At 45.3% G+C, this 26,192-nt stretch overlaps 1 protein-coding gene across 1 annotated transcript in view; it reads right to left on the bottom strand.

Annotated features, from left to right (window-relative positions):
• The window catches only part of PSMD1 (proteasome 26S subunit, non-ATPase 1), a 120,140-nt gene that overhangs the window by 15,634 nt on the left and 78,314 nt on the right, over positions 1-26,192 (bottom strand). The window contains exons 19-20 of the mRNA XM_074963396.1: positions 15,599-15,701; positions 4,137-4,306 (exon numbers count right to left, since the gene is read on the bottom strand). Coding sequence (XP_074819497.1) covers positions 4,137-4,306; positions 15,599-15,701 — 273 coding nt within the window. The remainder of the gene's footprint in view (positions 1-4,136; positions 4,307-15,598; positions 15,702-26,192) is intronic.

Here is a 26,192-nt window from a genome sequence, read left to right as displayed (position 1 = left end):
GAGAGGTGCTCTGATACTACCGCTGTGACGTTGCACTCTGTATGATTTTATGAAAATATGCTAATGAGTGTGAATATAATGGAACTGGAATATGCTTCATGCAAAAGGTCTCTTGTAAGGTATCATTACAGAGCTTATTATCTACTGAGCGTGGTCAGCTTATTTGTATAAATGTATCACTCTTGTACCTGAAACTAGAAATATGAAATATAACTCTGAGGTCCTACTGTAGTTATGCAACATGTGGGCCATTAATGGTGGTTTGGAATCTTGATGGCTCCTATCAGCCAGGACAATTGACTGTGGATGGCTCTGTTTGCAGGCAAGCCTTCCTGTGAGTCAGCCTGGGAGGAATGAGGGCTTGAGGTCTTACAGTGACATGTGATCATGTCACCTGCTACTGGAATCCATCTTTAACCTGGTACTTTTCCATTTAGAAGGAGGGGTGGGAATCCAGAGAGACAAGAGATTCCCGCCTTGTGCCAAAGCTATATAAAGGCGGTAGAACAGAACAAAAGGGACTACAGTCATGAGAAACCCCCTAGCTATCACCTGAGCTGGAACAAGGGCTGTACCAGGGGAAAGAATTGTGCCCACACCAGGAAGGCATCCAGTCTGTGATAGAAGCTTATTGAAACATCTCTGAGGGTGAGATTTTATCTGTATTCAGCTTTCCTACTGTATTAGACTTGCGTGTTTTATTTTATTTTGTTTGGTAATTCACTTTGTTCTGTCTGTTACTTTTGGAACCACTTAAATCCTACTTTTTGTATTTAATAAAATCACTTTTTACTTATTAATTAACCCAGAGTATGTATTAATCCGGGGGGGGGGGGGGAGGGGCAAACAACTGTACATCTCTCTCTATCAGTGTTACAGAAGGTGAACAATTTATGAGTTTACCCTGTATAAGCTTTATACAGGATAAAACGGATTTATTTGGGGTTTGGATCCCATTGGGAGTTGGGCATTTGAGTGTTAGAAACAGGAACACTTCTTAAGCTGTTTTCAGTTAAGCCTGCAGCGTTTAGGGGACATGGTTCAGACCTTGGTCTGGGTTTGCAGCAGGGTAGCGTATCTGGCTCAAACCAGGCAGGGCACTGACGTCCCAAGCTGTCAGGGGAAACAGGCTCAGGGGTAGTCTCAGCACATCAGGTGGCAGTTCCCAAGGGGGTTTCTGTGATCCAACCCATCACAATGGCAATGGGGAGCTTACACAGAAATGGCCTTTTGAACCAAGCTCCTTTCAGACTAACTGAGACATCACTCGTTAGCTGCACACAGAAGGGTGCCATCATTTAACACTAACATACACGGAACGGGAGAGCATTCCGGAGTCGCAGTCCCTTGGCACAGACAGCTCTGCTCTGACGTTATGCCGGGTGATGGCAAACAGCTGTAACCCTGTAACTTGGACCAGTCCTGCTGACTGCTTTGAAGGTAAGAACTGTAATCCTGAATTTAACCCATATTACACAGGGAGCCAGTACAGAGCAGGGGGGTGACAGCTTCTCAGAGCCCTGTACTGCTTTATTTGGAACCTTAAAAAAAAACAACAGCTGCTGGTTTCATTCTTTGGCGGAGGGAGTTACATTAGCCAACCCAGGGGGATGGATACAGGGGTCACTGAGGCTAAGTCTGATCCTCACAGGAGGGGGCAGAGTAGACAGAAAGGGAGCTTCCCATGACTGTAGCTATTTGGAATCCAGATGTGGTGAGAAGTCCAGAGCTCACCATGGCCGATGGCTGCTCTGACGCTTGGAGGCCCTTGATGGAGGAGGATGCCAAGGAGGCAGTGAATTCTTCAAAGTGCTTCTCTCTCTCCCCGCCAAAGTCACCTCCGCTGTTCCTGGAGGAAGTTGCTGATCTCAGCCAGGTCCCAGCCCAGCTGGGATACAGCGCTCTATGGGTGAGTGAAGGTGACGGAACTGGGTTCAGTCTGGGCATTGCTGGCATTCCAGTCTATGCTGTTCCACAATCTCCTCTGGTGGTTTTACGTAAGTGTGGAACAGGATGAGGGAGAAAGTGGATCCATGTGGGACTCCCCAGTGAGGACTCTGGAGGCTGAAGACCAGGAGCCCCTCATGAGTCTCTGGGTATGATCAGGGAAGAATGATAGGGTGATATCGAGTTGAGTTGGAGATGTAGTTAATTAACAGTGGAACTTGAACTGGTCCCTTCATAAACGTGGGGTCTTAGCCAGGGCTTAAATTCTCTTGAAGTATTTTCTGAAGCCCCCCATGCCCTCTCCATTTTCCGCCTACCAGACCCGGGGGGGAAGAAGTGGAGCTTGGGGTTTCTGCTAGGTGCTGTGACTCCAGCCCTGTGCAGCCCCACGGACATCCTGGAACTGGCTCACGGGCCCCCAGAGCCATGAAAATATTACCAGAGCTGGGCTCCAGACAGTTCTAGCTGAATTTAAATCCTGGTCTTAGCACAATTGTCACTGTAACAACAAACAAGAACTACAGGACTTGGGCACTGTTACTATATCAGCAGTGCAACAAGCGTGTTCCCCAATCCCTTCAGTGTTAACGGAAGAGTCAAATAAATACTTAGCATGCTGAGGGGAGGATAGCCCTCGAAGTGCTACAATGTAGGGAGAGGAATTAGCTGACCAATTGGTCCTTTCCCTACTTTTATACCTAGGAATCCAGAAAGCGTGTCCTATTTCTAGCCTCACTCCTGAATCCTCATGGGCATAGTTTGACAGTTTGGTGGGTTTAGAATCTACCAATATTTTAATGAAGCTAGTGCCATTTGATGAGAGACTCTGAAATTGCAAGGTTTCATCTCCCTGCAGTGAAATGTACACAGTGCAGGAAAGAAAACCAGAAAACCAATACAATACGCCAGTGCACATAAATAAGCCTGCGAAAGATTGCTGTGCACGATCGGGCTTTTCCAGCACAAAGAGGGAGACTGCAGCACAAATTGCAAAAAACATTCAGGCTTCCATCACTCTAGATTCTGACTCAACTCAAACTGCTGATTTACCAGTGACTTTCACTAGTGTCAGAGTGAAATATTGGCTCCTCTCATTCCACATTTTAGGCATATTTTTCAAACCCAGAGAGTGAAGCATCACATCCTTAGCCAGGAGGCACTAGGCTTTCTGTAATGGGAAGCTTTAAAGTGTAACCTTTTGAAGGGCTTACCTGATGCAATCTTTAATACTCAGATCTCTACCCACAGGGACTGAATGATTCAAATCCCACCAGTCACCCACGGTAATATAAGCCCTGTCTACGCTAAGGCTCAAACAAAATTGAGGCACTACGATTAATATTAGCTTTTCACACTTTTCCAGCTACAGTTTCTAGCACACTTTAGCTAGCTACAGTGGATAAGGTCAAAATATGTTCTAAAACCATCTCCTAGCCTATCCTATATTACAACCCATGAAGAGGTCTTAATGCACCATTACCAAGGCACAGTATAGTGTTTCAATGGGCACAGTGCAGTCAATGCATCTTTGGAACTCTTTCCTCAAATAACTGGACTCCTTCAGAGATTTTCAATAGGGGCTGTATTCATATCCCCCCCACACTGTAACATCCATGATTTCTCTATCTCCTCCCAAGAAGGCAAGGTTGTATAATAATCAGCTAGGACATGATGGCCAGGCAAACTGTTAGAAGCTGGTGCAACAGGAACAGAGTTTAAAAAGAGTTCCCAAACTTGGATGGTGCCCAAAGGTCTGCCAGGCTGACCTCCACAGATTCTCTGCAGATGAGCTGACAGCATTCAGAATGAAAAGGGGGTAAACCAGAAAGCTAATGCAGAGGCCAGACACAATGGTACTGGTGCAACGTAAGGACCCCAGGAAGTTAAAACTTACAGACTGAATTCCCTTGGTGATGAATGAACATGGTTAGGAAAGGCCTTGCTCTCTTTGTGCCAGCAACTCATAATGTACCAGCAACTCATCATAAACATTCAGCTATTGATACTCTTCAGCACCATGCAGAACACATGATTCTTGTGCTGTTTGTAGTAAGATTCCCTTCATGAACAAACTCGCAGAAAGCTAATAATTGGTGCTTATGATGGAAAACATTATGGAACGGCAGGCAGTTGTCATCCAGCTATTTCATCTCTCATCAGACTTCTGTATCAACCATGGAAGCACATACCTTAAGGTCCTTGTTAAGGCCAATGACACAGGTTGGGGTGTAAGCCAATGACAAGAAGTGTGACAGGGGGAACCAGAACCAGAACTGAGTGAAGACCAGTACCCCCACCACTGAAGGCATGTGAGTATGTCCTGTCCTTGACTGCAGCGAGATAGTTACATTATGGCCACCTGAGGAGAAGGGGAGAATCACAAACAGAGTCAGTTAGGAGAGGGCAGCCAGTCCGCTTCTCAGCGCTGCTCAACACAGACACTTCAATGAGCTGTCTCTGAAACAACTGCCAGGAAGACAGCCATAGCAGAAACTAAACCACAGTGTCCTCAACACTCAACTTGAAGAGCAAACCCTCTGGGATGCAGTTCCCCTATTAGTTCAGCTTCTGGCCTCAGGTTATGCACCACCGCCTGTGGCAATGTAATTTACAGTGGTGCTTTGGGCAGCTAGTTATTGTCCCAACATGGAACCAGTGGAGAGACAACCCCTCCCTGCCCCCAGCAAATGAATTTTGTCAAGAGGGCATCAAGACAACAACACTTCAATTGTGGTATGGACAGCGGAAGGGTCAGCACATGAGCAAACAGCCAGACCTGTGGTACAGCCAATTTCACCATGCAGATCACGGACAGATCACAGGAAACACAGATTGTGCATCTGGTTTTCTATGATATTCATTTAATAGGACTGTTCTTACAATGCTAAGGCTTATGCCCTGAACTGCTATTGTCCTACAGATGAAATACGTCTATGCTTTTATTCATCCTAGTAGAAAAAAATGTAAACAGCAGCAACTTTGACAGTAATTTCTAGAGGTTATCAATCTAAGCAGCAAAGAGACAAGCTTGTGCAAGCTTTGCAATAGAATTAAATCTCTGTCAGACAACAAAGTCTTTAGCTTTGTACTAGCAATGCAGAGACCAAAACAACTTAACATGTTGACGAAGTGCAGAAACATTCAGCTAGAAACTGAACTGGAAGGCTAGGGCTGCAGGCAAAGAGCGAAAGTGTAAATCTGATTTTCAGTCCTCTGATGGGTTTAGCAGAGTGAGTTGAAGAGGGCAACAGGCAAGTCCATTACCGCTGACGAGGCCAGGTGCAGAGAGGCTAATTGTGTTAAAATACAATCAAGCACTCATTCCGAGTGCAGTGCAATTTATAACTGAGATTCCCAGACCCAGATCAGCATTCCTCTGTCCTGCATAAGTAGCCACCTGTAGTGGAGCTGCTCAGTGCTACTGCTGCCAGAGTTTGGGAGATGCACCAAGAAACAAAGGATAATGAGATCAATTTTTGCTAATATGCTAGCTGATTAAGATCAGATCTGCTGCTTGTGATCAAGCTGGGAAAACCACTGTTTAAAACACACACAAAGAAAGGAAAAGGATTCTTGCATTGTGCCATCCCAGTGCTCTGCACACCCACTTTCACTGGGGCTTGCCTGTTGTCACCACAAGATCTCACACTCATTCCTTTGCCTTCTGAAAGAAGGCAATGTGGTGCTGTTTTCTTATTGAGGAAAGAGAAGGACGCCATCTCATCTTACAAACATCTCCTATGTGCTCCGCCCACTGCTCTCTTGCAGTTCCCCTCTTTTTGGTTTATTGTTATCAATTATTTGTACTGCAGTAGCCGCTAGACACTCTATTCAGAGATCAGGACCCCACTGCGGTAGGCACTGTACAAGCACAAACATACTCCCTGCAAATAAAGACATCGCATGTTCCTGGTTTCTAGCCTTTTCTCCCTTTGTACGTTTAAGCTTTTACTTTACTGTGTTACTATCTATATGATCATAAGATACACTGTGAAAAACAACCAACTGCACATTGCTGAAGCAACTTTAATCTTGTTTTATTCTAACTACTGGAATTTTATTTTCCAACCTTTTATTTTTAACCTTCAGAATTATATTATCCACTCCTTGGAATTTCCTGGCTGAGTGACAGATCTCAGAGATACGTTCATGCCATTTTCTCTGCTCTCCATAAATGCACACTCAACATTCACATCCACGGTTTGTGGGGGAACAGGAAAGATGGAAGGACCTTGTGTTGCATAACAGTTATTGCCTTAACGATTAAGCAGCAGCACCAACAGGCTCAGAAGAGATACATTCCAGGCCAGAGACGATGCCTCTAATGAGGTCTTAAAGGAGATTAAACATGGATGATCTTCAGGGCTCCTAAGATAACCGCAAGATTCACCCCCACACCTATATTGCTACTGACACAAAAGTCTATTGGACCTACAGTGTGTAACCCTAAAGTTACCAGGATCTGCTATGCTAGATTTTATATGGACTCATAACAGCAAAGAACACAAACTAGGTTATGCTGTTATATACCCCAGTGAATTCAGTCCTTAAGTGGCTGTGCTGCAAGCATCTAAGGGCTTGTCTACAGTTACCGGAGGCGACCGCCGATCACTCTCCCGTCGACTCCAGGATCACGAAGAGTAAGGGGAGTCGATGGGAAACACTCTCCCATCAACATGTGTAGTGTGGACCCCACGGTAAGTAGATCTAAGCTATGTCAATTTGAGTTACGCTTTTCATGTAACTCAAATTGCGCAGCTTAGGTCGACTTTTCCCTTTAGTGTAGACAAGGTCTAACTTCCATGATTTCCTCCCACCCAGTTGTAAGTTTGTCTGATGGGACAAATCCCTTGCTGAAGACACTGTGAGAGCATGGCCCAGTGCAACATGATGGTGTTCAGCTCATCATTACTGGGTCACATCTACATACAACAGTGTGATGGTACTTCACAGCCCCTGGAAAAAAATGCCCAAAGGCTCCCCCGACACTACCATGCTGATTATTTTTTAAATCAGCTGAGGCACATAGCTTACTTCACCTAGGACAGCATGAAGACCACCTGTGCTATATTTCCAGAGCAGAAAGGTCAATATTTCATCCAATAAACCACCAAGCCTCTGGCAGAGTCAATGTCAACTTGTGTCCGCGAGGTGATTCGCATATGCAATAGAACACAAAAGACAGCACTCATCTAGCAGGCAAAAGTATTAACGTGCATAACGGCTTATGTTTCTAATAGCTAGAGTTACTGATGGAAGGTCTGATTTTGAATTGGGACTCTGTAAACAGAGGCGGGCAAGGATGGGAGAAAGGAGCAGTGCTTTTTCCGTGTCTCATAGGAGTTGAAAGCAACACTGAATTGGAGGTATATGAGGGAACCCCTCTGTGCAGCTGAATGTATTCTTGCAAGAAATCAAAAGAGTTTAGGATTTGAAACAGGAAAAACATTTCCTGACAGATCTGTGTTTACTGGGGTAACAATACTGAGATGGACTTACAAGCACAAATCCAAAGTGAGCTCTTCCCTAAGTAATTTGGAAGGAAACTTCTTATCTCGCCCTCCTAAGAGGTCTTCCTAGCATCACAACCACACCAAAAATCCCTGATGGCTCGGTCCCACCTGCCCTTACCCCTGTGGATTTAAACTTCTTCTTAGCCATTTCATTATTAGTTAAGCTTCAGTTCTGAGCTCTGTGCTACACAGTATAGGACATAAAACCAAGATGGTACCTCGTGCAAGGAGCTCACAATCCAAAAGACAAAAGGACCCATTCAACTATCTTTGGCGCACTCCTTATCCACCCACCTCCAACACACTCTTGACTGAGAGGGAAGATAATCCACACTAAAACAGGGCCCTGCAAGGGGCAGTGCACTGTCCTGCACTTGACTTGTTTAAAGTATCGGTACTTTATTTCTGTTTGTATTTTCCTGTTAGAATGCAACTGTATTTTTCTCCCTTTGCATTTAGTTAACACAGATGTGTTTTGTTTCTTCAGTAGAAACTGAAATTAACTTGGTTGTGTTCTCACAGCCTCAGGATTGCCAGTGCTGTCAATTTTAACTCAGGAGCAATTTAGTTAGCGGCTGCTCGTGAGCCAACCACTGGAGCAGAAAATGCATTTTGGTGGCACTACATAAATGCTGGCTTATCGACCTTGGCTGGTGTTTCCTTCTCACTTGTAGCGAGGGGAAGATTTAAAACCAGGATAGATACTTAGAGCACAGAGGATCTCTTGAAGTAGGTTAAACTGTGAGGTCTAAAAGAGATCACAAGTTCACTCCTAGAGCTTGAACCTACTAATACATATTTTTTCAGATACTGTCTGTCAATTTGGGAAGGGACAGAGAAAGAACCCTTGTCAGCTAAGGACAAGAGAGGAAAAGACTACACAAGCTTAGGGGTTTCGGGAGAAAACCCAGTTAACATTAAAAAAACCCTGTACACTGAAACTAACAAGGCAAGCCTCTAGCAAAATGCAGCTGCTTAGGCCTAACAATTAAACACTGACCAAGTTCTTTATTTCCACTTCAACAGCACCCCCCTCATGCGACACCACAAGTCTAATGACTACATCATTGTGGGAGCAAAAACACGTGACAGCTCTCCCCAACTCTCTGAAAATGCTGCCCTCTGTATTAAAGCCCTGTCGCTGGGATAGAATTGCTCCCCTTTTCCTTCCCATAAAGAATTACAAGTTCAACTGCACCGGCTACGGCAGATGACACTAAGTTTTTCTGTTTGTAACAGTGATTCAAGTTTCAGCCTCTGCCGCTCCCTGCCTCAGAGAAGCATTTCTAGTAGAGCAGCGAAGATCAAGGGAATTCAGGGATTAATGTATGTTCTTTTTGAAGAGTCTCCGGTGAATGAGGTAGCAGGTTATGAAAATTTTAGTCCATGGCTTTCTTTGAATTCACACACACATTGAGAGTATTCAAATGGAGACGTCCAAGACTGAGGAAGCTATCCAGCTAGAGAGGACTTCTGTTATGCTACTGGGGGAGGATGATATGGCTCTGGAGGTCATAGTGGATCACAAACTAAATATGAGTAAACAGTATAACACTGTTGCAAAAAAAAAAAAACCAATCATTATTCTGGATATATTAGCAGGAGTGTTTTAAGGAAGACACAAGAAGTAATTCTTCCACTCTACTCCGTGGTGATTAGGCCTCAGCTGGAGTATTGTGTCCAGTTCTGGATGCCACATTTCAAGAAAGATATGGACAAATTGGAGAAAGTCCAGAGAAGAACAATAAAAATGATTAAAGGTCAAGAAAACATGACCTATGAGGGAATGGAAAAAAATGGGTTCATTCAGTCTGGAGAAGAGAAGACAGAGGGGACATGAGAACAGTTTAAGTACATAAAAGCTTGTTACAAGGAGGAGGGAGAAAAATTGTTTTTCTTAACCTCTGAGGATAGGACAAGAAGCAGTGGGCTTAAATTGCAGCAAGAACAGTTTAGGTTAGTCAGGAAGTTTTTCCCAATGTCCGTCACAGTGGTTAAGCACTGGAATAAGTTGCCTAGGGAGGTTGTGGAATCTCCATCATTGGAGATTTTTAAGAGCAGGTTAGACAAACACCTGTCAGGGATGGTCTAGATAATACTTAGTCCTGCCATGAGTGCAGGGGACTGGACTAGATGACCTCTCGAGGTCCCTTCCAGTCCTACAATTACTTCATACACTCTCCCCCTCTCACTCTCACTCTCATGATAAATGAATAAGATGGAAACAAGATTTTACTTGAATTTTTTAACTCGATCCTGACAGAGATAAAGTTCAAAGCAGGTCCACATCTATGAAAGAAAATCTATGACCCAGCTGGCCTGGCCTTTTTTAAGGTCAGGCTTGACAAAGCCCTGGCTGGGATGATTTAACTGGGAATTGGTCCTGCTTTGAGCAGGGGGTTGGACTAGATGACCTTCTGGGGTCCCTTCCAACCCTGATATTCTATGATTCTATGAGGCTTCATGGCAACATGCTACACTACAGGAGACTATGGTTTGGGAGTAGCCTTGAGTCTTGTGCCAACCAGGCTACTGGAGCTCAGGTCTGATAAGGGGGAGGGCTGATGGCGGAAGAAGGAAGGAAGATGACTGTAGTGATGCCAGTGTCTCCTACCAGCCATGGTCCTAAAACATAAAGGTCAGTGTCTGTCCTCTGACCAAGCTGCAGCAAGTGTGCTGTGATTGGAGCTCTCAGATGTAGGATGAAAGGATTCAAGGGGGGAAATGGCCCATAGTACAACAGGACAGGAGGTGGAAGTCACATTTGATTGTGGGAAGAAAAAAAAAGGTTACCTTCCTGTCGTAACCGTTGTTCTTTGAGATGCCTTGCTCACGTCCATTCCATTCTAGGTGCATGCACACCCGCGTGCACAGTCATCAGAGACTTTTGCCTTAGCGGTATCCGCGGGGTCGGCTGTGGCACCCTCTAGAGTGCCATGCTCATGAGTTGGTATATCAGGCACCACCGGCCCTAGGCCCTCTCAGTTTTTGCTTGCCAGCAACTCCGACAGAGGGGTAGGAGGGTGGGTCATGGAATGGATATGAGCAACACATCTCAAAGAACAACAGCCATGAAAGGTGGGTAACCGGTTTTTCTTCGAGTGCTTGCTCATGTCGATTCCATTCTAGGTGACTCACAAGCAATATCCCTGGAGGTGGGCTCAGAGTTCACGGTCGTGCATCTTCCAGCACTGCTCTACCAAAGCCAGCATCATATCGAGCTTATTGGGTAAGCACATAGTGAGATGTGAATGTGAACAGACGACCAGGGAGCAGCTCTGCAGATATCCTGAATGGGCACCTGGGCCAGGAAGGCCACCGCCGAGGCCTGCGTTCTAGTTGAGTGCTAGACCACTCAAGGAGGCACCTTCGCCTGATCATAGTAGAAACTGATGCAGGCGGTGATCCAAGATGAAATCCTCTGGGCAAACACTGGATGACCTTTCATCCTACTTGCTACCGTGACAAACAACTGAGTCGACTTGCAAAACGGTTTGGTCCTGTCTATGTAGAAGGCTAGCGCTCTCCTGATGTCCAGGGAGTGCAATCTATGTTCCTCCTCAGACTTAAGAGGCTTTGGAAAGAAGACTGCAAGAATATGTCCTGGCTCATATGAAACTGCAAAACCACCTTGGGCAGGAAGCCAGATGTGGTCGTGGCTGGACCTTGTCCTTGAAGAACGCCATATGAGGTGGTTCCAGGATGAGTGCCCTAATCTCGGAAACCCTTTGGGCAGAAGTTATCGTCACCAGGAATGACACTTTCCAGGAGAGCAGAAGAAGAGAACAGGATGCCAAGGGCTCGAAGGGCGCTTTCATGAGCCATGTGAGTACCAGATTAGGTTCCCAGGGAGGGATAGGATCCCAGACTTGAGGGTAGAACTGCTCCAGACCTTTTAAGAACCGGACCGTCATGCCATGCACGAAGACCGATCTGCCCTGAAATGGATGAAAGGGACAACCCTTGGAATTGAAGATGCACAAGGTAGTCCAGGATCAGCAGCAGCGAGGTCTGCTCAGGCCCAACCCCTTGGGCCGAAGTCCAGCACGTGAAGCGTTTCCATTTACCTAGATAGGTGGCTCTAGTGGAGGGCTGTCTGTTTCCCAGTAGGACCTGCTGGACTCACTCTTCAGCAGTCAACCATGGAGCAACCAAGCTGTGAGGTGCAGAGCCGCCTGGTTTGGGTGCAGGAGCCGGCGATGATTCTGCGACAGAAGATCCAGCCAGCAGGACAGCAGCATAGGGGCCAACACCGACAAGTCCATAAGCATGCTGAACCAGTGCTGGGGAGGCCAAGCCGGGGCAATCAGGATGACTTTGGCCTTTTCCTGCTTGACCTTCATGAGGACCTTGTGGAGCAACAGCACTGCCGGGAAACCATACATCAGATACCCCGACCACGGGAACAGAAAGGCATTCAACAGGAAGTCCCTCTCAATCCTCCGGAACCAGCAGAACAGGTGGCACTTCCTGTTGTGGCGAGTCGCAAACAAGTCTCCCTGGGGGAACCCCCGCCTTCGGAAGATCTGGTCAACCACACCAGGGTGGAGAGACCACTCAAGGCGAGACGAGAAGGTTCTGCTGAGGCGATCCACCAAAACATTCCTGGTCCAGGGAGGCACACTGAGTGGTCCAGCACCTTGGACTACCAGGTCCAGGTCATGCCTGTTGGGCATGTAGACTGACATTAACCATGCCTGCAGCAGGCAGAGATGGAGCCGGGCATGGCGGACCAGGTAGGTGCAGGACGCCATATGACCTAACAACCGTCAGCAGGTGTGGGCAGTGGTGAGTGGATTATCCCTCACCCAGGAGATTATGTTTGACATGAAGCGGGACTCCAGAAGGAATGTCCTTGCCCGCATGGAGTCGAGAACTGCCCCGATGAACTCTATCCATTGCACTAGGGTTGACTTCTTTTCGTTCACTAACAGGCCCAAGTCATGGCATGTGGCTCGCACCAGATTGAGGCTGCTCTGCATGTGATCCCGCGATCTGCCCTGATGAGCCAATCGTCAGGATAAGGACAGATCTAGATCCCCTGGGGTCTTAGGTAAGCAGCTCTGGGGGGGGGGGGACGCGTTTTGTAAAGACCCACAGGGCCGAGGATAGGCCAAAGAGGAGCGCCGTAAATTGGAAATGGTGCTGGCCCACGACAAAACGAAGGAATCGTCTGTGTCCTGGCAAGACAGAGATATGAAATAAGTATCTCTCAAGTCAAGAGCAGCGTACCAGTCTCCCGGATCTAGGGAGGGAATGATGGAGGCCAGGGATACCATGCAAAACTTCAACTTCTTGAGGTATTTTTTGAGCCGTCGCAGGTCGAGAATGAGATGTAGGCCACCTTTTCCTTTGGGATCAGGAAATAGCAGGAATAGAACCCTTTCCCCCTCATTTCCTGAGGGACCTCCTCCACTGCCCACACTTGCAGTAGGCGGTTTACCTCCTGAATGAGGAGTTGCTCGTGAGAGGGGTCTGTGAAGGGTCCCGTGGACTAGCCTGGGAGGGCCTTGCCACCACCTCGTCCGGAGAGGAAGAGAATGACTAGACTACTGGGGGAGGGCCCGGAGCATCTTCCCCTGCAGGGAAAGGAGGTCTCGGGGTGGGCACTTGCTCCTCCACCGCAGTGCCCACTGGCGTGTCCTGCACCAAGCCTGGTGCTGCCGATGCCGAGTGAGGTTTGTCCAATGTGGCGACCGAGGACTGGTGGGACAGGGGCATTGGCATAACGGGCATGCCCCCGTGTTTCAATAGGGCCATTGGGTCAGTCACTGGCCCTGTTGCCAGGTTGGCATCGCCACTGTGGATGCACCTTCCAGAACCCAGTCGCGTTGCTGTGTAGATGAGGGACTGAGCCCCATCTCCATGCCGGAGAAGTCCTCTTCCTCCGGAGACCAAGGTGGGGCCGTCGAGGCCTGGGTCTGGCGGCTAACCGTCGCCACAGGTAACCGGTGCCTGGAATAGTCAGACTGGTGCCAGGAGTAGGGAGAGCGGCGCTCAGCTGAGAGTGTCCCCAAGGCCTCAGTGATGGTGACCGTCGCCATGAAGACGGCCGGTATCGACCGTAAGATGATTGGCATCTCTCTAGGTGAGCCCTGGCACGAAGGCAGAGACCGGGAATGCAGTGCCAATGACCTGTTGTGGCGAACCGGCAACCTGGGCTGAAGAGAAGACCAATGGCATGACGACACAGGGCTCTGCCTTGGCTCTGGAGACCGGCAGCGCTTGCTTGCCTTCTGGGAGGCCTTCATGGCCAGCTTGCCCTCATGGGGAGCCTTTGCTGGGTCCATCCTTGTTGCTCTCCGGATGCCAAGAGGGCGCTGACTGTGCCATCAGCCTGGTTCCCCTACTGCTCCCTGGAGTTGGTGGTGGGTCCTTAGGAGGGTGCTACTCCCTGTGGCAGAGCCCCCTTGCAGGTCCGGTGTGGGCGGGTGGCCCGAGCAGGGTCCTATACCCAATGCCCCTTGATCTGGCTTGCTTGGTGCCTGGTCCCTCTTCTTCGGCACCAGCAAAGGGGGCACCAAAGTCGAAGCGCTGTGTGCTGTGCCCAGCCATGCCAGCTCCAAGTCTGGGAGGAGGGCCTTCACGTAAATGTCACGTTCTGTGTCCTGGGACGCAAGTTTTTACAGATGTGACACTTCTCTTTTTATGGGATTTCCCCAGGCACTTCAAACAGCTGCTGTGCGGGTCACGAACAGGCATAGGCCTGTTGCAGTCAGAGCCGGGTTTAAACCCCTGAGACCGGGGCATGCCCCACCCCGGGCAAAGTCCCCTCCGGGTCCCTAACTGACTGACTGCTTACTTACTAAATAAACTACTATAAACAAACTATTTACAGCTCAAGCACACAGCTCAAGCAGGAGGAAAAAAAACTGCTGACCACTTGTGAAGCAAGGGAAAGAGGCATTCATAGAATCTCAGGGTTGGAAGGGACCTCAGGAGGTCATCTAGTCCAACCCCCTGCTCAAAGCAGGACCAATCCCCAATTTTTGCCCCAAATCCCTAAATGGCCCCCTCAAGGATTGAACTCACAACCCTGGGTTTAGCAGGCCAATGCTCAAACCACTGAGCTATCCCTCCCCCTGACGGGGCGGTAACAAGGAACGGAGAGCGCATAGGGCCCGTGGTGCCTGATATACCAAGGCATGAGTGCAGCACTCCAGAGGGTGCCACAGCCGACCCTACGGATATCACTAAGGCAAAAGGCAAAAGTGTCCGACGACTGTGCACGTGGGGGCATGCACACCTAGAATGGAATTGACATGAGCAAGCACTGGAAGAAGAATAGGAACATCTGATATCACTAAATTAAGAGCCCTGCAAGAGTGAGCTCTTGAGAAAGGAAAGGGCACATCTTTTAATTTGTTTTCCTTTTCTCCATGGAATCTTTCCTTAATAGGTCTTGTTGTTCAGCACCAGGGATTATAAAGGCTTTCGTAGTTTAAATCCATGGTGTAATGCTTCGTCACTAGAAGTCGTGTAATGAAATTCTCCAAACTGGCAAGCTACAGACATAGGCAGATGCCCTCTGATGACAATAGCTTTGGCTTTTCTGCAATAATACTGATACAATTAATTGTGCTTCCTTCTCTGAACCTTTTCCCCAACAATGAGGAAACACGCTCACTAATGGAGTTAAAAAAATAATTTAACACAGAACCCAAAGAAAGCTGAGAGACAAATACCACAAGGTCTCCAAACTGACTTGTGGAGAAACTACTTTCAATAGAAAGGAAGCAAAATATGACCACCACTTACGTACTGTAAATCAAGGCTCTGGATGACAAATGGATTCAAAGGAAAATGACACTTTGAGCAGAAATCTGGAAAAGGATTACCTTTAAAGTTTGGAACAGTTTTACACTGAAACTGTGTTGAAGAGGTTTTATTTTTGCAGTCAGGTGAAACCCCCTGAAAACGAGGGGTTTATGGAAGCTCTGATACCCCTGTAACTATCATACCCTTTGTGATAAGCCTCCGCCTGTGAAACTCCCATGTAATGATGAATAACTCTAGATTAGCCAGAGCTCCAGGCTTCCAAATCCTTTTCACCATTGGCTTCAAGAGACCGAGAACACTTCCGGAGGCCCTGATCAAAGTCTTAGAACTTTTTACTGCTTTAATATTAAGGAAGTTACCTGCATCCAAGATGCCCTGGGCCAGGATTGCTCCAAACTTGGCCATAACATCGTCATGCTTGTCATTAATGACTTTGGAATAGAGCTGTCTGAACTGGCTGACCTGTAAGAGGAGAAAGAAAACCGGAGGTAAAATATTGATTCACACCAGTAACAGAAAAGCTAGCCACAGAAAACAGGGAGTTCTTCCTCTGTAAGGGTTCAAATCACATTCAATCACAGTAGAAAGAGGCAAGTCAAACAACTAGGATTCTTTTATGTATCTCCAGAGTAGACATGACATCTGATGGTAGTACCAGTTTCCCTTCATTTCCTGTTTCTGCAATAAGCCCTCCCAAACTATATCTATGCCCCCCACCCCGAGGAACTGAAAAGGGCCCATCAAAAAGACTCCCGCCATTCCCAGGCATGGCTAGAAGGTGGTTTGAGCAGGCTTCTTCCCCTATGGTCCATTTTGCAGTTGGTAATCCCCAAGTCCTCTTACCAGGTACTCACTTCAGCTGCAAGTAAGTGGGCAGATATATCTGCTAAGGCAGCAAAGCTACTATGGAGGCACTCGGAAACAACAGTTGATCCACAGTGAGATTTCCAACGTTCTAAACGCAGTTTTAAAACTCTATCAAGAGCTGATGCTCACTTCCTGCCATAACATACTTCCCAATACCTATAAACATTTTCCCAGAGGACCTTCTTCTCCAAAGAACAGTCCAGACCAATCAGTGACTTTGCCCCCACTGATGAGCCTTTGAAAGAGACCCTTGTATTTCTGCTTGTAAGACACACTGTGGTTGGAGTAGGTCAGGAGTTCTCCAGCAAAACCAGTATTTGATGGAAAATGCTGGTTTGTTGAAACCAAAATGTTCCACAAAAATTTGTTTCAATGAACTTCCTATAAACACAGACAGTGTTCTGACAAAACCTGGCCTGGCTTTCTGCCAGCATACCTGGCAGGCTGCTGGGGAGCCCAGGCTTCCAGGACCCCTGGCTCTGTGGCAACCCTGCCATGAAGACTGCTCCAGGGCTGGAGATCCCAGGTCTTCCAGACTCCTTGCTCGGAACCACAAGCCTGGAAAGCCTGGGGGCTCTCAGAGGTTTCAGGTTCCCTGCCTGGGACATGGCTGATGGGGAACTGGGACCCTGAGAGTGTGGAATTTTGGAAACAAAACAATGAGCCTTTAAAATTACTTTTTTCAGATTTCCATTCTGTAGAGATTTTTGAAATTTCTATTTTTCTTCCTTTTGAAATGGAATGCGTTTTTCACAATGTCCCATGTCATGGAAATTACGACATTCAACAGCTCATCTTCCACCCACAGCTGCCTTCTTAGGTATTTTATAACTGACAATTACTATAACAAATTGTTGGTAAGACTTGGAACAAGGATTTCAGCTCAGGTGTGCCTGATTGGGGAACAGTGTACAATCATAGTTTCTACCCACTGTGTACAGGAGACCTCAAGCACTGGAACTGCACTAGTTCAGCCAGTCCCGCCTCGCTCCATCCCACAATGCACTGCTTCTTGTTCTGAAATTAACAAATGTCCTTGCTCCCAGCAACAGTTCTTCAGGAGACCCATTATATGCTACTGCAACCATGGGCAGAAGGTGTACAGGGCAGGAATGCATCAAAAGAATGGATATACGGAATGGTGCAAGGACAAGAGTAATTGTTGCAATCAATATCTCTATTTCCTTGTCTAGTGAAGACCAAAATATGAAGTGCCAGAAGTAGGATTAGAATTCAGGAGGTCCTGGCTCCTACTATTGAGTTCAGAGACTATTAGATTCCCCACCTGCACCCCATAAGAAAAAATATCCAAAGAAAGATTGTTCCGTCAATAGAAAGACCATTAACATGACTCATAGGACTTTAAGGTCAGAAGGGATCATCATGATCATCTAGTCTGCCAAGTCTTGAAGTCGTCAAACCAGAAAACCGTGCTAGGAATTACATTTTATGAGACCAAGATTCAACAAGGTTGGAAGAAAACAATCATAGTCAGTGAGGTGAGGATCAGGAGAGGACTGGAATCCAACAGATATTTTACCATAAAATATTGCTAGACTTTATAGTAAAAATGTTTACGGGAGGCTCAAAACACTACGTGAAACTGGAAACAACACACTTCAGAGCTAAAAGGAATCAATTTCTTGTTCCAAAGTGATAGCAAACGATTCCTCCACTATACTTCATGACGCAAATTCTGGACTAGTGGTATTAAGAAGCTGCTGGAAAATCTATAGTTAGAGAACAATGGTTTCTTTCCAAACATGACATGCTGTCTCTCAACACTGCTGATTTATTGATACTTACAAAGGAAATGGGATCCTATCCAAACAAATATTTGTTTTCTTTCAAAAAGAAAAGAAGTACTTGTGGCACCTTAGAGACTAACCAATTTATTTGAGCATGAGCTTTCGTGAGCTACAGCACACTTCATCGGATGCATACTGTGGAAGCTGCAGAAGACATTATATACACAGAGACCATGAAACAATACCTCCTCCCACCCCACTCTCCTGCTGGTAATAGCTTATCTAAAGTGATCATCAAGTTGGGCCATTTCCAGCACAAATCCAGGTTCTCTCACCCTCCGCCCCCCCCCCCCCCACAAACTCACTCTCCTGCTGGTAATAGCCCATCCAAAGTGACCACTCTCTTCACAATGTGTATGATAATCAAGGTGGGCCATTTCCTGCATGAATCCAGGTTCTCTCACCCCCTCACCCCCCTCCAAAAACCACACACACAAACTCACTCTCCTGCTGGTAATAGCTTATCCAAAGGGACCGCTCTCCCTACAATGTGCATGATAATCAAGGTGGGCCATTTCCAGCACAAATCCAGGTTCTCTCACTCCCCCTCCCCCCATACACACACAAACTCACTAGAAAACCTGGATTTGTGCTGGAAATGGCCCACCTTGATTATCATGCACATTGTAGGGAGAGTGGTCACTTTGGATAAGCTATTACCAGCAGGAGAGTGAGTTTGTGTGTGTGTGTTTTTTGAAAAAAAAAAAAGGGGGGGGGGGTGAGAAAACCTGTATTTATGCTGGAAATGTCCCACCTTGATTTTCATGCACATTATAGGGAGAGTGGATACTTTGGATGAGCTATTACCAGCAGGAGAGTGAGTTTGTGTGTGTGGTTTTTGGAGGGGGGTGAGAAAACCTGGATTTGTGCTGGAAATGGCCCAACTTGATGATCACTTTAGATAAGCTATTACCAGCAGGAGAGTGGGGTGGGAGGAGGTATTGTTTCATGGTCTCTGTGTGTATATAATGTCTTCTGCAGCTTCCACAGTATGCATCCGATGAAGTGAGCTGTAGCTCACGAAAGCTCATGCTCAAATAAATTGGTTAGTCTCTAAGGTGCCACAAGTACTCCTTTTCTTTTTGCGAATACAGACTAACACAGCTGTTACTCTGAAACCTGTTTTCTTTCAGTTACTGTTTTGGAACTAAATCCGTGTTACCTGAGCTAGTTTTAAAATTGGTTCAGGCCAGCTCATTTTAAAAAAAGACAATTTAGTCAGTGACTGTGGATGGGTCAAGCTTTGGTTTAGAAACTGTCCTTTAGCCAATGTAGTGTTCCATACAAAAAGGTTTTTCTTCAGACAGAAAAAATGCACTATGCTGGCTGAATCACAGCTGCCTTAACGGGAAAGTGCACTGTACCCCATCCTCTTTCCTTGCCCTTCTGACAATTAATTCTGGTTATAATAGCAATCAGTTCCTTTAGAAGTCACCACATTTAATCTGGAGGCGCTCCAGACCAGTGGCTCTCAACCTTTCCAGACTACGGTACCCCTTTCAGGAGTCTGATGTGTCTTGCATACTCCCACCCCCAGCAAGTTTCACCTCACTTAAAAACTGCTTGCTTACAAAATCAGACACGAAAATACAAGTGTCACAGCACACTATTCCTGAAAAAATTTGCTTACTTGCTCATTTTTACCATCTAATTATAAAATAAATCAACTGGAATATAAATATTGTACTTACATTTCAGTGTGTAGTATATACAGCAGTATAAACAAGTCTTTGTATTAAATTTTCGTTTGTACTGACTTCAGTTGTGCTTTTTATGTAGCTTGTTGTACAACCTGGCAAATATCTGGATCAGCTGATATACCCCCTGGAAGATCTCTGTGTACCCCCAAGGTGAGAACCACTACTCTAGACCAGTGGTTCTCAACCAAGGGTCTGGGGCCCCCTAGGGGGCTACAAGAAGGTTTCAGAGTAGCAGCCGTGTTAGTCTGTATCCGCAAAAAGAAAAAGAGTACTTGTGGCACCTTAGAGACAAATAAATAAATTTGTTAGTCTCTAAGGTGCCACAAGTGCTCCTTTTCTTTAAGAAGGTTTCAGGGGGTCCGCCAAGGAGGGCCAGCATTAGACTCACTTGGGCCCAAGGCAGAAAGCTGAAGCCCCACCACATGGGGTTGCAGCCTGGGGCGGAAGCCAAAGCCTGAGCAATGTAGCTTTGCAGGGCCCTCTGTGGCATGGGGGCCCCAGGCAGTTGCCCAGCTTGCTACCCCCTAACGCCAGCCCTGGCTTTTATATGCAGAAAACCAGTTATTGTGGCACAAGGTGGGCTGTGGAGATTTTATAGCATGTTTGGGGGGCCTCAGAAAGAAAAAAGTTGAGAACCCCTGCTCTAGACCATCATCATGGTGAAGGACACACGCACTCAGATCAGTAACCACCATTTGTTAAACACCAATTGCTACTTTTCTTTTGTTCTCCACGCACATTACACTTGTAACCGAGGAGTGACAGATCAGCCACCTTTAAACAAAGGACAATGCAGCTGAACAACAAAACATTTCTCAACAAGGATAGAAGACAGAGACTTCAGGAGGATGCAATTACTCTTGTTATTCACTCTTTCCAAGAGAACAGTAAATCAAGCCAAGTTCTTGTTAATAAGATTCTTCCTCGGCCAATTCCCCCTCATACTGAGAATTTTTTTTTTTTTTTTTAAATTAAAGGACCTAAGTTTCCTTAAGGCTGTGAATGCTAAAACAAGGAAGCAATTTAAAATTTTATATATACATTAAACATACACACAATGTACTCTCAGTATTTAAGATATCTTGTACCAAAAAAATCCCCTCTATTTTATGTTTTACTTATTTTTGTTATGCTATCATGAGTTTTATAAATGTAAAATCTTGTACCAGGGCTTAGAAATCATTTATTTATTTAATATACATGTTTTTACTCATGTTTATCATGCCAGATCTCTTGTGCCCTGCAAAGAGACATCCGTTTGCATTTAGTGTAATATTTCTAATTGCTCTTCCTAGTCACAGGATCTGAGATAGTGTGTGTCTTAACAGCTGTCTCCTTTGGAATCTACCCTGGGTTTTCAATTATAAGAACTATGGCTTCAGTGGCATTCAATGGGACAAAGTGAACGAACGTTTTGAAAAGGAAGCTGCAAGCACTGGTTGTGGCCTCTGTCAGTGCTATCTCAAACAAACAGGGACATATACTAAACTATAGAAGATGGAGCAGAACAGTATGTTGAAGAGACTAGTTTGAGTATTAGATTGCCTTTCGTATGAAGTATTGTCACCTCGTTCCTGTGGCTGTGGGCCCTGTTTTTTGGGTTCAGATTATTTATAAAAACTGACAGCTGCTACAATGCTCGGCAAAATTGCTAGCCACGTGGCCGTAATCTGGAATTTACACAGTAATCAAATCTTTAGAGAAACAGATCCTGTATGAAGCAAAGAGACATTCAGCAGAACTGCTAACGTTCACACTGGCGTCTGAAGTCTGACAGTGAAGTGCCTCTGTGCACAGGCCAGAAAGGCCTGGTTTGGGAAATGAGAGGCAGATCTTGGGGCAGGGGCAGGGGCAGGAAGTTATTCACTTCCGTCTGTGCATCAAAGCCCAGCAAACCTTAGTCACAAACTATCTGTAGATGGTTTATGCTGCTGAAACTCACGCACGTTAAATACATTTCTTTTAATGAACTAGAGCATACGAATCAAATGTATTAGCACCAAGCCTGAACCAAGAACCTGTGAGCAGTGTCATCACAGGAGCAGTGCAGGTCCAGCAGGGTTAGCCATGGCATGAGGAGTGTAAGGAACCAAACTAGAATAAAAGTCATCTTGCTGTGACTAACTTTATCAGGCCACTCATACCAGAGCTCCATATGAAACAATACGGCCTGCGTGGAATGGGCACAGAGCAGCTGTTAATGAATTAATGTCTAACAGCTAGAATGAAACTATTTCAGATCAAGTTGTTATGCTGTTTACTATCTGAAATGAAAGACATTGACTACCACTGCAGGAGCCATTCTGGTCTTGGATAAATACTATGGGTGATATTTACCCAAATTATTTATCCAAGAGCTGATCCGACAGTTTATGTGCAGGGTCATCCTCAGTAGTATTTGGGTTGAGGCGATTTTGCTGGCAGTTCCTAGATACGAACACATGACAGCAGGACTCCATCAGGATGTTTTCAGTCAAAGGTTCCCAGCTGTAGATCTACAAGGGCAAGTATTGGCTGACCTTCACAGTGCAGCGCAAGATACATCTGTTTGGTCAAGGACTGACCGACTACTGCTGGTGAGGTTTCTCTCATGATGGACTGGAGCAGTACAGTGAGGTAGGTAGGTGCTGGCTATTGAGGGCAATTTACTTTAATCTGTTCCTTGTTTTCAATTCAAATCATGCTGTCAGATGTCACAATGAGCAGCACATGACAGTTCTTAAATAGTTTTTTTAAACTGTGGTATGAAGCCCAAGGTGCTTTGTTTCCCACCCCCGTAGTATTTCTCGGCACTTTCAAGTTTTACAGTATTTAGAAAGGTCAGCTCAAAATTTAGTGTGTGTTCTCCTGGCAGTAACGCAAAACATTTGAGCAGTGACTCATTTGATCTCTGGTAATAATATGCAAAGATTTACCATCTTGATAATTAAAAAAGGCCTAAACTATAGGCCATCATTTCATTAAAAGCTAAAACTATCAACAAGCAATATCTGAAATGCTGAGGAAATAACCCAGTCTCACATAGCTGAGGACAAATGCTTCGAACACAAGAACACACACAGAACTCTGATATTTTGTTTGATGCAAAACTAGACGAAATGGTTCATTTGCAACTAACTTTCTGGCAAATAACTTTTTTTTAAATGAATGAAAATCAACTTCTCCACCCCCATGGTTAATGATCATCATACATAATATGCAGACTTTGAAAGACTGTTTACTATGAAGGAGGGAGTGCTTAGTCATTGAGCAGCACACTGAAGACAGCTGTAGCCAATTGGTGCAATGTACACAATCCCCCTCACAGAACCAACCAATCATTCAAGGTCAAGATTATTTAGGGAGCTGTGGTTCCAACCCACCTCAGCTCCTTTCCATGTAGTCATAATCCGTATCAGACTTAGAAAAAAGAGTAAGGTTTTGAAAATGGGGAATGGGTGGATCAATACAAGTTTATTGTTAGAAGAGCTGAAGTTACTGTGTATGCACACCTTTCTCCTTTGAGTAGTGTCACTACAGAGCCCACAGCTGGGGAGATTCATTCGTTATTCTTGTACTTCCCTCCTTTACAGATTTGTTAAGGCTAGTTAATTGTTCTCCAGCATTGGGAATCAGACCTAGCTGTCAAATCTAGAGGAACACCTCATAAAGTAGAATACAAATAGAATACCGGGTAGCGGAAATGCATCTCTCTGTAACTATTCATCAGAGACTTTCTAGGGAAGTTGCTTTAGACAAGGTGAAGTATGTGTTTTAAGACTTTCAGACACAGGGACACCTGCAAAGTAGGTGATCGTAATCCTTGTGTATGATGAAGAACCTAGATACAGTACTACGGTAATTGGTGCTTGGCAAATGCCTAATAGATAAGAGTGCACACTAAGTTTTATTCATCAGAAAATCCCTGATCAGAGACGTTATGCCACTGCTTTCCATCCCCCTCAGCTTTATCCACACAAGCTAAATCTAATCTAGGCAATTTTCACATGGACTTTGCCCTATCTAAATAAAAGCTAAGAGCATAACGTCTAAGCTATTCAACCTAGCCTCTTCTGGTGCTAAGTGAAGTTTAGGCAAGACTATTTGGAGATTAATGGATTGGTTAAAATGGAAATTAGAAATCACTTTAGTCAGCTATTTAGGATGCTGCATAAAGCCACCTTCCCCTTATGACTCTCTGTATAAATGAGGGCTGGCCCTCAAGACTTGGATCTCACAGACTCTTCTGGCTGAGGTCATCATTGCACAGAACATGGATCTGAGGGATAGAGGATACAGAGAGCATCCTCTCAAAGGTTCAAATGGCGATTTTATTAATGTCATGAGTATTAGGATTTAAGTCACAGCAAGGCAGCAATTCACAAATAGGTGAAAATACCTATTTAGTGCTTTCAAAAATGTCTTCACAATAGAATGTGCAAACACTAAAGATCCTTCTATTAGAGGCTGGTAAGCAGATCTAATTGCCAAATGGTCCATAACAGGGGCCAGGGTAACAGTCCAGGATTGGAGGACTTGGGTTCCTGAATAATGCTCTTGCGAGAGACCTACAATGGAAAGTTTTTACTTTAAGCACAGGTTTTCCATGCTGGGGGGTTTATTATTATTAATTACGCCTCCCCAGAAAGATTTTCTGCATCATATATATATGTTCAAGTCAGAGTTCAACAAAATGCCAACATGACACTTCAAGGCTCAGAGATTTTGGATCTAGAGGAAGAGCCCAGCACTGGTCCTCAGACAGATCCAGAAACGCCAGCACTAGGACTGGAAGTTCTGGTAGCAGGGCTAGGAGTGGTCAGAATAAGATGCAACAAGCCAAAGTTCGAGCTCTCGATTTCTCCTGAACTCTGTCCTGTCTGATTCTGTGAAGATATCGAAGCTAACCCAAAGTAAATCAGATTTAACATGTCAGACAGGTAGTGTTTCTCCCCCTTTGCTTTCCTAACCAGATTTGCAGGTTACTAACACATATAATGAAGTTGTCACATCTGTATTGCAATGTTCTCATTGTATCTATAGTGTAAGGTTGTGTTTCACAAAGTAAGCCATTCCTGCTGCCTTCCTGGTTAAGAAAGAAGATGGATTTCATGCAAGACATAAACAGAGAAGTGGAGTTCTGTGCTGTGCTGGTACATAGCTAGTTTGGTTCTTTACACTTACACCTAACAGCAGACGTTTAAAAAGGCATGTTGGATATTCTCCCAGCGCTGCACCCAGTGAGGGGGAGGAAAAATTAAAGTTTCGACTCCAAAGAAACCTTCTCAGTTTTGCACAATCTTTGCTACACAGTTTGTAACTTCCAGAGAAGTATAAATAAAATCTTGGCTTTGTCTGAACTACTGAAGTCCACTTGCCAGAAGATTGCACATGATGCTTTCATAATTTATAATTCCATTAGGCGGCCTCCCCTCCCACTCAAAGAGGACTCTGTCCCATGCAGAGACAGAAACAGTGATCATCTAAGAGTTTGTTGTTGGGGTTGTTAGAGACAGCTTTATGCATGTGTTTAGGTGATAGATTTGCTTCCTCCCCAAGAGATGGAATGGGTCATAAAACTAACAGCACATCATACATTAAAGGAGACAAACTACAAATTGTGCAGATATGACTATAAACTATAGCACTCTCAACCTGCAAAACAGAATTTAATCCAATCTCATGGGTAACTGAAAAGGTGGGTTTCATGCAATGATACAACAAACAGAAGTGGAGCTCTGTACTGTTTTGATACACACCCTAGAATTTTTGGTTAAAAAAAATCAGATTTGCCCCATTCTACTACGAGTGCAAAAAGATGATTGCTTTTGAGATAGTCTTGAAGCGTTAAGCCATCAACATAACAAAATATTGTTTGTAAGCAGCGCTCGGAGGGAGATGAGGGAAAACAGAATTTATAACAATCACCAAGTTCCAAACAACAAGGGATAATTAACCAGTCAGATGAGCTCATTTAACAAACAAGGCTTGTGAAATAACCATGATGCCATTCAAGCAAGACTCTGCTTAGTAGTTTACAGCAACCACCTCCACAACCATTAATTCTCTAAGTCCATTTTACCCAGGGCTGATGCTGGATATGTATTTTTTAATCGAGAATGGTTACCCTACAGTAAATGGGGTTGTTTGAGAGGCTGTAATCCGCGTGGAACCTACTGCAAGTTAAGTAACCATTCTTTCTTCTTCAAGTATGTGTCATGGTGGATCTGACTGTAGGTGTCCTCCCTGGACAGCCAGAGTGAGGAGTTTCAGCTGTGTTAAACAGTGACTGAAGTACTGATCTCACAAATTGGACATCTAACCAGACTGCCAGGTCAAGTGCATAATGTTTACCAAAAGAAGTGGGCTGCTCCACATGGCTGCCTTAAGGCTCTCAGAGACTGGCACATTTCTGAAACAGGCGGAAGATGCTGACAGTGCACCTTGATTTCACAGGGAGAGACTCACCAGCCAAAAAATAGTAGGTGGAAATGGTAAGTGGATCACGCAGTGAGAGTCTCTGTAACAAGATAGCCTGACTTCTTGAGGTCCATGATGTGGCCACAGAGAGGCAGGGAGACAGCCTGAAAGCTTGTTTC

Source organism: Natator depressus, chromosome 9 (genome assembly GCF_965152275.1).
Source record: "Natator depressus isolate rNatDep1 chromosome 9, rNatDep2.hap1, whole genome shotgun sequence".
NCBI lineage: Eukaryota > Metazoa > Chordata > Testudines > Cheloniidae > Natator > Natator depressus.
This window is presented reverse-complemented; position numbering and strand designations above follow the sequence as displayed.